The sequence below is a fragment of the Planococcus citri genome, chromosome 1, assembly GCF_950023065.1.
Source record: "Planococcus citri chromosome 1, ihPlaCitr1.1, whole genome shotgun sequence".
NCBI classification, from domain to species: Eukaryota; Metazoa; Arthropoda; class Insecta; order Hemiptera; family Pseudococcidae; genus Planococcus; species Planococcus citri.
In genome coordinates, this window is record NC_088677.1 from 21,842,594 (window position 1) to 21,857,836 (window position 15,243).

At 35.9% G+C, this 15,243-nt stretch overlaps 2 protein-coding genes across 2 annotated transcripts in view; one reads left to right on the forward strand and one right to left on the reverse strand.

Moving 5' to 3' along the window:
* Nucleotides 1-4: 4 nt before the first annotated feature.
* Nucleotides 5-4,787, reverse strand: LOC135849845 (E3 ubiquitin-protein ligase RNF10). Its single transcript, XM_065370472.1, has 15 exons — nt 4,427-4,787; nt 4,131-4,303; nt 3,835-4,043; nt 3,671-3,761; nt 3,411-3,595; nt 3,141-3,336; nt 2,948-3,079; nt 2,778-2,882; nt 2,620-2,705; nt 1,593-1,714; nt 1,271-1,522; nt 1,003-1,189; nt 808-931; nt 594-735; nt 5-505 (listed from the first exon to the last, which is right to left on the reverse strand). Exons 1-15 carry the CDS (start codon nt 4,509-4,511, stop codon nt 414-416), a joined length of 2,181 nt encoding a protein of 726 aa, XP_065226544.1. The 5' UTR covers nt 4,512-4,787; the 3' UTR covers nt 5-413.
* Nucleotides 4,788-5,040: 253 nt separating this feature from the next.
* LOC135849844 (uncharacterized) overlaps nt 5,041-15,243 on the forward strand; it is a 157,617-nt gene continuing 147,414 nt past the window's right edge. Inside the window, exons 1-7 of the mRNA XM_065370471.1 lie at nt 5,041-5,327; nt 5,428-5,534; nt 5,631-5,836; nt 5,918-6,106; nt 6,180-6,329; nt 6,400-6,496; nt 6,570-6,734. Of these exons, the coding sequence (XP_065226543.1) occupies nt 5,164-5,327; nt 5,428-5,534; nt 5,631-5,836; nt 5,918-6,106; nt 6,180-6,329; nt 6,400-6,496; nt 6,570-6,734 (1,078 nt within the window). The 5' untranslated portion in view covers nt 5,041-5,163. The remainder of the gene's footprint in view (nt 5,328-5,427; nt 5,535-5,630; nt 5,837-5,917; nt 6,107-6,179; nt 6,330-6,399; nt 6,497-6,569; nt 6,735-15,243) is intronic.

Here is a 15,243-nt window from a genome sequence, read left to right on the forward strand (position 1 = left end):
CAAATTAAGCTGAACAGAAACTTTCAACGTATTTATTCGATAACGATGAATATCTTGCAAAAAAAAATCCAATATAGATGTAATATAAAACACGTTCTTGAACATGAACTACAATGCTGATTTTATTTCACGCATTTATTATTTTTTAAAAACCCTTTAATAGCTTTCAACTCCGAAAAAAAATCGCATAACCGAAAGAATAGTAGAATAACGAAATAGGTCGTTAAAAATTAACACATTCGAGTAAGAAGATATAAACTACGTACATTTTGTCGTCGTTATCGCGGCAACACTTACACAAATAATTTTAATGAAATAAAAATGATTAATTTTAAAAACAAACAAAAAAAAAAAATACCATACAACATAACATAAAAGATAAGCGAATACTTAGAGAAGTTCACACGAAGAATTTAATGATTGGTATACACCATTCCGACCGAACATAGAGGTACAGGCTTTTGCTTCTTTTTCTTTTTGTTTTTACCAGAATTTTGCTTGTTAGCTGCGAAAAGAACAAAATTGGCGATAATTAAAAACCTTTAATGAACTCGCGAGACAGGAAGGAGGAAGTACACGAATATCGTTGATACCTTCTTTCTCTTGTTGGGCTTTTATCAACGCTGCTTCGACCGCATCACTGATTAGATTACGAGAATGAGATGTGGACGCTTCGCTTTCCGATACAGTGGCACGTTTACGCCATCCACCATCTTTGTTAGTGTCTTTCAATTTCTACGAACAAAAATCACAAAGTTGTAGAAAAAATTCAATTAAGAAGGAGGGAAAGGATCGAGGAAGAATTACCTGCGCAAATGTATTATTATTATTCAAGGTTAATGAACTGAGAACTTTGTTTAATGGAGAAGTACTACGTCTAGACATGTTACTTTGGGGGCTACTGGCTCGACTCGAAGTAGCTGACTGAATCCTAAAAAAAAGAGTCATCAACCATAAGAAAAGTCCAACTGAAAATTAAATCCATGAATTCGAGATGCATACCTTGGAGATAAATTAGGAGGTGTATCAGAACCGCATTCGGGAAAATGATGGTACGAATCTAATCGTAAACTTCTCGGCGGCGAATGACGACCGAGCTGTTTATTAGCCAATTGTTCGGCTTTCTTTTGAATCTTACGTTCCTCTTTGGCTCGTTTTTCACGTTCCCTGTTCCTTTTATCAAGTTGATCTGAAATCAAAACACTCGGTTAATCAAACCGAATCCTGAAAATTTCATTCGAAATGCCATTAATACGACGATGCCAATCACCTTTGAAATAATTCTTCGTTTCCGGCGACACGATCTCCGGTGGGAGATCCACTTCGATGACGAGGAACTGACAAGTCAGCGGTAAATGTTGAAGGTATCGCAGACGTTTACGTAATCCTTCGGTCATCGAACCGGATTCGATTTCCACAATAGAGCCGGTTATTACGGGAGGTCCATTTTCTAGAGATCCGTACTCGCGTTCCAACATTCTGGCGTTGATCGAATGTAAAAATATCTGCTGGCCGTCGATCGCTATAAAAGGCTATGAATTAATATCATTGTCAAGATTAACTGGTCGCGAACTCGTACGTGGAATTTATACCTTGATAAAAGTAAAAGTCTTTTGCATGCGGAATATTTGCATTGGCCGAGATTTCAAGGTCTTCGGCTGTTACGTTGGGGATCGTGTCTTCTCCGTTGCTGCTTACGCTTTCGTAACGAATTCTGGACAAGAAAATGGAGAAATTAATAGTCAAATAATAATGAAACTCCAGTTCAGGGCTCGTACTCAATTTCTACCGAAAAAAAGCAACTTTGGAAATCAAAAAAAACTCGAAAAAGTAACAAAAAGTGACCAAAATATCAAATTGAAATGTTCGGGTCTTTTTTCCAATAAAGTTGGAACTATTTTGAAACTCTTTGGTAACAAAGCGAGACTTGATCAATTTTTGGCAACAAAGTGAGAATTTTAGAAATTTCCGGTAAAAAGCGAAACTTTGACAATTTCATCAAAAAGAAGGGCTTTTTGGAAATTTTTGTAAAAAAGTGAGATTTTTGAGCCATTTTTGAAAAAAAGTGAGACCTCATGGAATTTTTCCAAAAAATGACAATTAGAATTTTTGGCAAATTTTGGCAGACAAACAACTATTCGATGATTTTTGAAAGAAATCAAAGATTTTAAGCAATATTTCTGGAAAACAAGAATTTGATTTTTGTCGAAAATGTTCACAATTTTTTTCAAAATGCGTAACTTTCACAATTTTTTTCAAAATGCGTAACTTTTTTGCATCTCTTGAGTAGAAAAAAAAACACGAAACGAAACTTTGGTAATTAAAAAAAATTTGACTAAAAAGCGAGACTGTTCAATTGTAGAGAACCTAAAATTTGTGGCAATTTTTTTTGAAAAAGGTATGGTACTTCTGATAATTTTCGCAACTTGATTTCTTAAAAAGCAACAAAGTACGAGTCCTGGGAGCTCTTTCGTGTTGAATCGACCATTCATCCAACAGCTAAAAAAACCACCACAACCACCTTCAGGAAGGGGAAGGAGGAAGCAACGAATGCTTGAAGCTGTGAATTTGGTCAAAATAACACGAAATCACCGAATACTATAGTTGATAAAAATTTACTTGGTTCGTGGGGGACTTCCAACAATAGATTCTTTCGCGGTTTCATCGTCGTCTAAAATATTGGTAATGGATTCGAACGGAAATTCCTAAAAAAAAAAATCATTCGTTGAAGATATGCACTGTACCTTAATTCAAAATATTTCAGAATATAGATTTACCTCTGTTATAGATTCTGGAGAAGACGATAAATTAGAAGGAATATCGATTTTATCTTCTAAACTACTACTACAACATGGAATATCTTCCGATGGACCAACTGTATCCTATAAACAAACAACCCAATCAGTAAATCACTCCAATGAAAGCAAGCAAATAAAAAGATAACTACCTGAAGTAATTTAGCTCGACGTTCACTCAACAGCTGTACCGCTTCTTCGACGAAACAAAGCTCGGGAGTGTTTTCACTCGCAGATAACTCGCATCTAAGTTCATTTTCTTCATCTTCGATTATTTTCAAAATCTAAAGACAATATTCACTTAGAGGAGTTGAAAGGGAAAACACAATAAGTGATTCAACTAACGTTTTTATGATCTGCCAATAAGAGTTTCGAGTACACAGTTGTACGTTGATTTTCTGTAACATAGAGCAATGTGTTGGAAGATCGAGAAGTTCCTTCTGAGACTGGCATGGTGATGGTAGATCCACGTTCTCGTTTAACCAACTGAAAAGTTATTTCGTTACCGGTATTGTATTGAATTTGATTCAGTAGTTTTACGCTAAAAAGGAAAATAATGGCATTAATTAACTTGATCGAGAAGTGTTTTTTGGAAAAGAATTTGAAATATATTACCTTTTTAAATCTTTTCTATGTACAGCTTCGAAGCAAATGGGACATTTATGCCAAGGTTTATCGGTCAGAGCAAGATAATGGAGTACGCATGGCCAGCAGTAGATGTGCCCACAACGGGTAATTTTAGCAGCAGTAGGATAGCATAGACATATTGGACAGTTAACAAGTTCAGGTGCGAGAACACGCTGCAAAATACGATAAATTAGTCAAATTACGAACTCATCTCGCTATTTTATAGTAATCGGTGTTGAACAACTTACAATCTGTTCGATAAATTTCCAATCAACTAAGATATCAGGATCACCCATATAAACAGAGTAGTCTTCGTCCGCTCGAACCACGAATTGACAACTAAAAATCACACATAGGAATTAATCATCACAAATTAACTCAAACGAGACAGATGAGAAAAAAACACACGTACTTGGCCTGTAAAAATTGTTCTTTGTTGTATTTATGTTTTTGAGTTGTCATCATGTCACGAATGGTATTATGGATGATCGATTTTGGCGCAGAATAATGAGACGCGTTAAGAGCCCCGTCACGTGGTTTACAATGAAAATTCAACAAATAAGTAAGATTTCTTTTCTTACTTTTTTTCAAATCAAAATCTTCATCCAACTCCGAAACTAACTGTAATGAAAATATACAATATTAAAACCGATAATTAGCATACATCAATCGAGATTTTTATTAAACGTTGGATGAGTGTAAACAAACCTCGGTATTCTTTCCTCCACTTTCATGATGATATCCACGGGCCGAGGACCTTCTATTATGGTATTTATTTTTTTGAACAGGCCCATTGGGTTGTTTTCTAGATGGATCAAATTTCGGAGCTGAATTATCACGTTTTCGTGAAGATTTTGAGAACGGTTTACCGACGGGAACATCTACAAGTTGAAAATATTATTGTAGCAATATTACGCAATGCGATGTTATTTAGTATTTACATTAGACTGAATGCCAAGTTTATGATGCACCCAAATACAAATAAACGATGATTTTCAACAAACCTTGACTTTTCTTCGCCTCAACAATTCCTTTCGGAGTTTGAACTGAACGATTTAATTTCTTTTCCATAGCGAATTCCTCGTACATTGATGGCAACAAGAGAGAAATACTCTCCAAAAGGAGTTACGACGGTGATCTTTGAACTTGTCATTTTCAGAAATCCATGGTCTTCAATAAACAGGATAAATAAAACTTGATACGAATGATGATCGACACTATTGAGATTAACGATTGACGATCGCGAAGACGTGAAATAAAGGGAGATTTTACTCCCTTTTAATAAAATTAAAAACCAACTCGAAATACGCAATAAATCCGTCGCAATTTCAGCGACATTCACCATAAAACAAAATGGAGTCTTTGAATTTCAGGGTTGCCCAAGTTTCGACGACGTAAATTTTTCGTCGAAATTTTACGAAAACTGAAAAAACACCCAGACAAAACTGAAAAAACATCGTAAATACGCGGTAATTTACGTAATTACCGAAAAATTACGGTTTTTCGTGCTGCCCCCACTCGGTATTTTGAAACACCAAAAGGAAAACAAATAAACACAAAAGTTTCGTCATTTTTTTCGGAAATCCGCACAAAATTAATCAGTTTTCGCTTCAATTAGAAAATTTGAATTGGTTAAATTTTCTAGAAAACCTTTTTTCAACTGTTTGTCAATTTAAATAATTTATTTTCGTGTTATTTTTGTTGTCATGTTGGTTATTATCTTATCCAAATAATTGTTAAAATGTTAGAAAATCAATTGTTAACGTGTCAAAATTTCCTACAAGTGTTTTTATCTAATGTCAACCCAGAAGATCAACTTCCTGTCAAAGTATCTTCGAGTAGCATCTGTAAAGTAGAAGTTTCCGGAGCAGTCACCGATTGGATCTTACAATATTTACATCAATGGTAAAATATAATCCGATCTCGTCGTTCATACATCGCATCGGAATTCAGACCATATATAGAATATTATTTCTGTAACACCCATCTCTGCTAATGTTTACAGGAGCTGTCCCGATTTTCTCATTACACCTTTGGCGAAAATAATCCTCGATGAGATTCGACGGAAATTGAACGAAGAAAAATGTCCGTTCTTTAACGAGGATATAAACGGTATATAAACAAAATCTACGTACTTACCTTAGCTCATCTTGCCTGATGAGAATATTGCCCTCTATGTCATGTGTAACACACATGTTTATTTTTTAGCCTACATATCGTTGCCGTTGATGCAGTACGTTGTGAGTAAAGTTCAAGATGTTTGTAAACAGTACAATGACCCAGAGAAACTGCTCAGCATATCTTTATCGAGTTGCATCCTTCCTACAGCTACGTTTGCAACGAAGAATAAACGCCGACAAATGGAAGATCGTCATGTTATTGTCAACGATCTAGCTCAATTATTCAATAGACAGGTGGGAGTGGAATTTTCCCTCTTTTCAATTCTCTAATAATTTGGTTCAATTCAAATGACATCGTTTTTATTCTCATTCCAGGATTGTCAAGCGATCAGTTATTACGCTATTTTCGATGGTCATAACGGTACCGGTGCTGCGAACTACAGTGCTACTCATTTACACCAATTTCTAGCCGAGAGCCAATATTTCCCCATATTTCCCGAACAAGCTCTGACCGACGCTTTTAAACAAACCGACAAAAATTTATTAGAGAAACTCGACTCTCAGGTGAACTAAATTTTGCGATGAATTATGCATATTTACTTTTGCCGCCAATTTACTGACATACTTTTCGTCGCAGATTACTAGAAGCGGAACTACCGCCGTTGTGGCTGTATTAAATCATGATAATCGTATGCTACATGTTGCCTGGGCTGGCGATTCTGAAGCTCTGATATCTGCTAAAGGACGTGTTCAGCGTTTGGTCGTACCTCATAAAGCCGATCGACCGGTAAATATCGATTCGTGCGTCGATATTTTTTGTATGAGATGAATTTGATTTCCGAGTTTTATTTTTTCAGGACGAAATCGAACGAATCCATAAATGCGGAGGAGCTGTTTTGTATTGGCAAACAACGTATCGTGTCAATGGTCAATTAGCTATATCTAGATCCATCGGTTAGTTGTCACGTTACCGAGTATTTTATCAACGTGAATTTCCACTGATTCATATTATGCACACGTGTTTTAGGTGACGCGGATCATAAATCATGTGTCATAAGTGTTCCTGATATCGTATCTATACAACTGGAGGGAGACGAAGATTTTATAATATTAGCCTGCGACGGTTTATGGGATTGTGTCGAGCCTGAGAAGGCCGCCAAGCTGGTTTACGATCACGTATCATCGAATCCAGGTAATAATTGTTCGTCGATTTTTGGAATACGAGCTAATCCTATACTTTCAGCGAAGAGATCCGCGAACGTATCCCAAATCTATGGTAATCGAGCGCGAATAATTTATTAAACACTGGTACAATCGATTGCCTCGCTTTATCGCCTTCGAACTGCGTAACACGTTGCTCGAGTCATAGCTGATTAAGAATCATCTTCGAAATTTCATTTTCAAATCCGACAAATGATAATTTTACGTAACCGGCCAACATGGCGTATACGAGTACATGATTTACGTGTCAGTGCTCTCTGGGAACTCGCCGGCGAATAGGAGAGAAAACTACCGCAACAATGACAACGTAGCTGTAGCCGCGTAATTATTCGCAACTAAATACTCATCGCGGCGTCGAATAAATTACAAAAGGAAGTCAAACCTCGACTGTCTGTGGTTCTCTATCACGATCCGCGAACCTGTATAATTTTTCGGCAACGTCGCGGTGCAATGGTCCTTGTTTATGAATACAGTATGATGTGTGAAAGTTTAATTCGTATTTTTTTTCATCTCTTCTTTTCATGACCCTGTTTAGAAACCTTCGAGAACCCAGCGCAGCGGTTACAAAACCACGATGTGTCTCACACTTAGAAATGACAAACTCCTCGACGACTCGGCTAATGACCGCTGGATCGTACATTTTTACCACAATACCAGACGTTTTTTTCTTGTACTTGGTCCAAAATTTCTAGACGAGTTAAAAATAAAAGCCACGTTTCGTACAAAAGCCTGCTTCGACTTTATCGTTTGGAATCAGCATCGTCGAACGATGCCGATGACGGTGAAAACACTCGCGAAATTATATAACCAACGATATCGTAGCCGAGTTAAATTATTCGGTAATAATTCGGCGGCGATGCCGGTGATTCATTGTGGTAGGTCTTGGCTCTATACTCTTCGACTTTACGCCATTTTTAACCGTTTCGTTTTCAATGTACTAGCTAATTATTTGCATTTCCTTGCTGAGTTTTTTTTTTGTTTCTTTTCTTCTCCGCTTCTTTTCTCTTTCGTCGTACACGTAACGCGATGAATTATCGAACAAAGAACTAAATGCAGCCAGTAGAACCAACTGTATTAATTTGAATTTAATTGACGATTTGGGTGAGTGAAAGTGTCTCCGCGCGAAGCTGAGCGGCGGATTGCATTAAATGCATTTCTCGATTGGTACTCGGTACCCTAAACCTTGCATTATCGTTACGCTGTGTGGAGTGGAAAACTTCCAAAATACGATCGATTCAACTTTCTTGTAGCTAATCGAACGCTTTCAAATTGGCTTAAAAGTTCAATTCATTGTTCTCTCGTCACAGCGAAATTCCTGCCTGAGACAATAAGCCTCTAAGGAATTGGCGAATTTTTCAAACAAACGACCCTGAAACAATAGAAATCCAAGTTTGGAAACTTTCGCTCGAAAAATCTTTCCTCGAGTCCTAGAATAATTTCATTAATTTACTCCAACTCTGGTCCGACCTTTTTCACGACGCTAATTGCATTGAAATGAAATTAGATTAAATCCTGCGGTCGATTGATTTTTCTCATTATGGTAGTCGACTCTTGGAAGTTTTTAAGTTTACCTTCGTATGGCGGTCGTCGTTGGTTAATGGTTATTGGTTACTCAGGCATATCGTTCATGTGTATGCATCTTGTTGCGACGAAACAAAAACAGTCTGAGTAAATAGCTCTTTGGCACGTACCGACTACAAATGGATGGAATAGAATGCTCATTGCAGTGAGATAATGTTGATGTTATTAATTGACGCGTAGACTCGTATGCCTTTTGTATGGTTTAATTAAAAGTATACATATCGGTGGCGACGTGCATCTGCATACGAAATTTACGAATATGTATTCGCTACTGGGAAGATTTTATCTACAAGGAACGCTGAGATTATTAGAAAAGATGACTAAATATGGAAATTTATTCGAAATTTGGCGATAAATCTGCGTGTTGTAATTGGCATCATTGATTCTTTTTGAAAAAATTGCAATTGCGATATCTTGTTTGCCGATTTTGAGCGTCGAAAAACATCAATCTACTGTAATACAGTCTCAGAATAATGCAGAATTTCTGCAGATTTTTTTTGTCCCAGTATACAGCTTGTGAACGATTTTCTATCATTTTTCGAGCAAATCGTTCACAAATTATTGCATATCCCATGAAAATCCATAGTTTTGACTTTTTCGAGCAAATCGTTCGCGAACGACTTCATGATATTGACTCCTTTTTTTCGTTATTTTGCATATTTGTGAACATTTTGGATTTCTTCACTCTTTAGTAAAAGAATTAGGGCATTTTTTTGGGTGATTCAGGTAGTGTTCGAACAAATCGTTCGTGAACGATTCGAATAATTGAATTTTACATCACGTTTGTTTTCGGTTTTTCAGTTGAATAATGAAGTTGGATCAGGGATATACGAATTTATTCGCAAATGATTCGATTTTTTCGACCGAATACGAATCGTTCGCGAACGATTTCTGTTGAACTGTTTGACTATAGTCAAAGGTTGGACTCATTTTCCGAGGTAGCGGCATGGTTTCTTTCGTTCTTTCTGTAACTCCTAGTTCATGAATAAATGATTAATAATTTTTGACCAAATCGTTCGCGAACGACTACTGTTGAACTGCTTATTCAAAAAAGTGCATGACTTGTTTCGTTCTTCCTACGACTTCTAGTTCATAAATGAACGATTCTGTCATTTTTTGGGCGAATCGTTCACAAACTTCTACCATAAAAATGACCTTTTTCAAGTCATTCTTATTCTATTTTACTCGTTCATGAACAATCTTGGTTTATTGTATCGGTTCAGTCAAAGAATTGTGCAATCAAGTGATTCTGGAAAAATGATTAAACGAATCATTCATGAAGGATTCGAATTATTGAACTGAACTTCATGTCCTGTTTTTTCAGTTCATCAAAGAAGTTGGCCGAACAAAATACAAATTATTCATGAAGGACTTGATTTTTCGCGTGAATCGTTTGCGAACGACTGCCACGAAACTGATTTTTTTTTCATCATTTTGCTCGTTTATCAATTTTGATTCATTTCGTAAAATAATTTATAAATCGTTCGTGAACGATTCATACTCGTTCGAATGAATCGTTCAGTTCATGAATCACGAACGACTATCGTGAAACTGATCTTTTTTGGAAAAAACACGAGTAGAGTTTTCGATGATGCATATTTACTTTTCTACGAATGTAGCTCCTAATTCTTCGATGGATTTTGCAGTTTTTCGATCGAATCATTCGCGAACGACTGCGGTATAAATGATTTTTCGAGCAATCAATTCAGTTCGTGTTATCTTCATGTCACTTTTTTAGTTCATTAGTCGATACAGAAGTTCGGTGAACGAATTGTTCGTTAAAGTCTCTACTATTTGGGAAATCTTTCGCGAACGACTATCGTTGAACTGTTTTTTTTTTTCAGAAGTGTTCATAATTTCTTTTGTTCTTCTTGTGGCTCTAAGTTATTAAAATTTTTTGTAATGTTTTGAGCGATTCGTTCGCGAACGACTACCATGAAAATGATTTTTTTTAGTCATTTTGCACATTTATAAATTTTGATTCATTTTGCAAAATAATTTTATCAGCAGTTCAATCATGAACGATTCATATTCGTTGAAATGAATCGTTCAAATTATGAACGACTTCTTTTGAACTAATCCTTTTTGAAATTAACATGAACATGATTTTCAATGATTGCTGGCTTTTTACACCTAGGTCATCTCCGTTCGTGAATGATTTGATCATATTTTTTTTCTCGAGTGAATCGTTCGCAAACGACTGCCAAGGAAACGGTTTTTTGGGTGATTTTTCCCCAATTTATGAACGATTTCCTATTTTGGTTTCTTTTCCGAAAAAATTTAATTAATCCTTCAAGAACGATTTTCGAATGTGCATCTTTACGAAAGGAATCATTCGCAAATCTCCATTAGAATGAAATTTCGGATCATTTTGATTTGCGAATCCGTAGTTTCATATCATGAAATTATTCTATCAAAATGATTCAAAGTTCGTGAGTGATTTGGTTAATTTAAAAAGAACTGGCTGAACGAATGGTTCGTGAATAATTTGATCCTTTTGAATGAGTAGTTCGTGAACGACCTCTTTAAAAATTGTTTCTGTGGGAACGCATACGATGCAGAACCAGAATTTTCTACGATTTCTTTCCCACTTGTGAATGATTCTGTGTAATTTTTTCGAGCGAATCGTTCGCGAACGACTTCTGTAAAATTGTTTTTTTGGTCATTTTGCCATTTTGCTTATTTATAAACAATTTTGTTTTTTTTTTTGGCGCAATAATTTTGCATTTTTCTAATCGTTCGCGAACGAATTATATTCTTTCAAGTGACTCGTTCACGAATGATTACCATAAAAATAGTTCTTTAGGATTAGGAATGCACACGTGTATAAAATTTTCGACCAATTATTTTTCACCTCGAAAGACATCCAGCTTCTAACTCGTAAATGACTCTATTATTTTTTTGGACGAATCGTTCGCGAACGATTACCATAAAGATGATTTTTTATCCTCGTTTCTTTTTACTGATTTATGAAAAACTTTGATTCATTTTTGAATCAAATTACTACCATAGTCGTTCACGAACGATTCATATACTTCGGAATGAATCGTTCGTGAACGACTATCGTCGAAATGATTCTTTTTAAATGAATAAGTGTGGACTGCGGAGTTTTCGATGGTTGTTTTCATTTCATGCGAGCTTGTTACTTATTAACGATTCTATAATTTTGTCCTGCGAATCATTCGCGAACGATTCGTTTACATTTCGAATTTAAAGTCTCCAAACAGTCATATTTTTCAGTTTCAAGAGTAAAATTAATCGAAATAATTATTTATCGGATAAATCGTTCGCGACCGACTATCAAGAGAATGATTCTTTTGAAATGTGTGCAGAATTTCCATTAATGATTCTTTTAGTTTCGTGAACAAATCGTTCGCGAACTATTGCTGATTTTTTTGGCTTAGAATTTTCTCAGCTTCTGTTCACTAATGATAGGATTTTCTGAACGAGTCATTCAGTCATTCATGAACGACTGAAGTGAGAATGGCCTTTTTTTTTTGGAATATTTTCCAATAATTTTCATCTCTTTTTGAGTGAATTCTTGCATTCTTTTTCCATTTTTTTCAGCCAAGAGTTCTTTGCACGAGATTTCTACATTTTATCCACCTCTTTGCAGATGATTGGAAGTTTTGTAGGGATTTAATTGTGATCTCTTTCAATAAGTGAAACGTAGACTTTTTTTAAACGAAAGGTTCTGTTTTTGGTATGTGTGCAATGATCCTTCGAACGAATCAATTGATTTTAAACAATTTATTCTCGAGCTTCATATGTGGTCAAATTGTCTGACATGAGCCAATTTTTCAGCTTGTTTGAAAAGTTTTTGAATTCTTTTACAAGATTAATGTCCGATGTGTTTGTAGTGGAATTACGTATAGTTACTCCGAATGTGAGATTAATTTTCGAGCTGTTCATAAATTTTTCAACGAAAGTCTTGGGTGAAAAATTTCGTTCCTTTGGAACGATTAGATGTATACGGATAGATTTTTGTAAACGTTCGGATTCGAGATGTGCAAATGAATCGTTTTGAGCATTCTATAGGACGTGTTTGCATAGATTTGATTTTTATTCTCGGTACGTTCAGTATTACGAAAGCTTTTCCTCTGCGGCCAATGTACATATACATCCAATACTCCAAGTACGTGTTATACCTGACATATTGTAATGAATTCGTTTTCTTTCTCGGAAATAAACTGCGTAAATCAACCTTACGTTAGTTACGGGTTTGAAAAATACATACCTGTATCTTATTCATCGTGCCGACCACTCGGGTACATTACATATTCGCCTCTATGTGTGTGTGGTTTTTTGCAATTTAATTACCTATCTGTATAGTGTATTTCGCGTGCGGTACCTAAAGGCGAGTTTATGCCGTGTTGCGTTAAATTACAAAATCTAACATAATTTGCAATAAATTCATCAAGCATCGGCTCTTACCTTACAATACGTTAAAGTCCGTATAGAAAAATTCGTACCTATTTGTACGTATAGGTAGCCGTTTTACGAACACCCTGTGCGTACAAACTATCTACTATATAAGATGGACGGGAAGTAGGTACGATGAACTCGTTAGCGTACTGTATGAGTCTATGGCAAATATTTCTCGTCGGTGATACTTCATAAACTGGAATAATTAAATACTATGTTCCATCGGCATCGGTAAACAGTCATCGCTTTGCCGAGTAGACATAACGATTTGTGCGCTGTTTAGCTACTATGAATAAGAGTAAGTAGAGTTCCAGAAGGTTAAGCCGACCATTTCAAGTGGTTAAGGCGCTCTGTCCGAATGTAGGTACATAAAATGCGAAAGCAGAAAAAATTTATTCCGTAATGATTTCAATATTATAACGAACGAACAATATGAGAAGCGAAGAATTGAAGAGGGAAATAATGATGCTGGAAAATGCAATATTTCCATGCCGGAGCTGCGCTTCTTCTTTTGTTTTATTTTTTGCATAGGGTCGAATTTTGAATTTTTTCGGCTACGGAAGCGTGAGGAAGAGATGAGTCGTGAGGGAGGAGGGGGAGGGGAGACTGAAATTTTCTCATTTTTTTCAGCCAGATTTTTCCAACATGAATAATTTTCAAATATTTATCGAAAAATTACGCTTAATTTTGACTATTCATATGGCAATAAAATGAATAGCTTCTCTTTCACATGCACGCAAGCTAAAAAGAACATTCAAACGTACACAAAACGTGAAAAATAGAAAATTACTGCAATAAATAACGCTGAAAAAAATTCTCGTGCAAATTCATTCGGACATTTCTTCATTTCAGTTCCTTCAAAGCGATGGCTGAAAGACTAACGAGAACACATCGACCATAATACAGAATGGAAAACCCTCGCAGACGTATTTTTCATCGTCATACCGAGTACATCACCGTAGATAATGCACATATAGTACATATCTGTGAAGACATAGCCTGTGGTAGCTAGAGAGCTACACCTAGATATCCTTTGGGATTAAAAAGAAATAACACAAAGGGGGCAGGGCAGGGTACGAGGTACGCGACGCGGCGTGTAATTCAAAAGTAAAACGTTAACCTTTCGCATTCGCATTTCGCAGTTACTCTTGTACACGTTTGCGCTTCACTACTAAAAGTTCGCCGAACACGAAGAGAAAAATAAAAATCAATCGGACGTGTTCTTTTCCAGATGAAAATTCTCTCTTGTACCGCACACCGGTGATAATACTTACTCGCACACATTAAGTAATAAGTACCTATACCTACCAAATGTGGTATCTCGATTATGGATTTCTGTCATTTCAAAATTTACGCTTCGTGTACAAAATTGACGTCAATTGTCGCATACCATAAATACAAAGCTACGTATGTTTACTTGAGCGCGAAATGAACGCTAAAGCACAGCTGCTAGGGTGTTATTTTTTCGTACATAGCTTATAAACACACCGAGATACGAGTGTAATGCACGAAATAAGTAAGCAAATTGGGAACTAATTACTCGTCGTCGAGAAGTTAAGCAGGAAGAAGACTCGATTTATACAGCTTGGTGGAAATGAGTTTTTACTCACTACAACATATGGGAATTTTTGTCAGAAATATACGTAGGTAGGTACGTGTATCTACCTTTAATACGGTTTTGTCTCCCCATCTCACATGGGATTCTCATTTCGAAGCAAAAAGAACAGAATGGTGTACTTCGTTTCATTCACAACCACGTGCATCTGTACAGGATAAAAGGCTGCAACTATCACGAAAAATGGGTATTATTGAATATTTCATCATCGCTATCCCTTTTGCCGATGTTTTCATGCTTTTAATACTGCGAGTATATTTTTGAATCAAACGGAACATAACACAGGGAAGGTTAGAAAAAAATAGTTCATACTGCTCGTATCTAAATCTATTGAGTCTGTGCTTCCTTAAACTAAAATGTTGCATTTTTCGATTATTGATGATGATGATGATGAATTTCTGAAAATAAAACTTGAGCCAAAAATGGGGGGGGGAATCAAAATTGTATTCCATCCTAAAAATGTACATAAGAGTACATCAAAGCCAGAGGCGTGCGGAAAACCCATTTGGCGACTCTTTGGTAAAAGATTCGCCTGCAAGTCACCAGGTCAACAATCGATTACAATCAGACCATCGAAAATCTTTTCAGCTGGTGACTGGTGTGGACATTCTGGTTATTGCATCACAAACAATTCACGATAGGAATGGCAAAAATCTTTGATGTGATTCTTTGGTGAAAGATTCACCGTCAAGTCATCAAGTAGGTTTGTAGTTTTTTTTTGACAACATTGCCCTTGTAAAATATCGAAAAATTGTCAAAAACTAAAAAAATAAAAGAATTTTGACAAAAAAAAAATTTTCATATATTTAATCCTTTAAAAAAAAAAATTTTGAATTTTTTTTTGGTCAAAATAATCCAA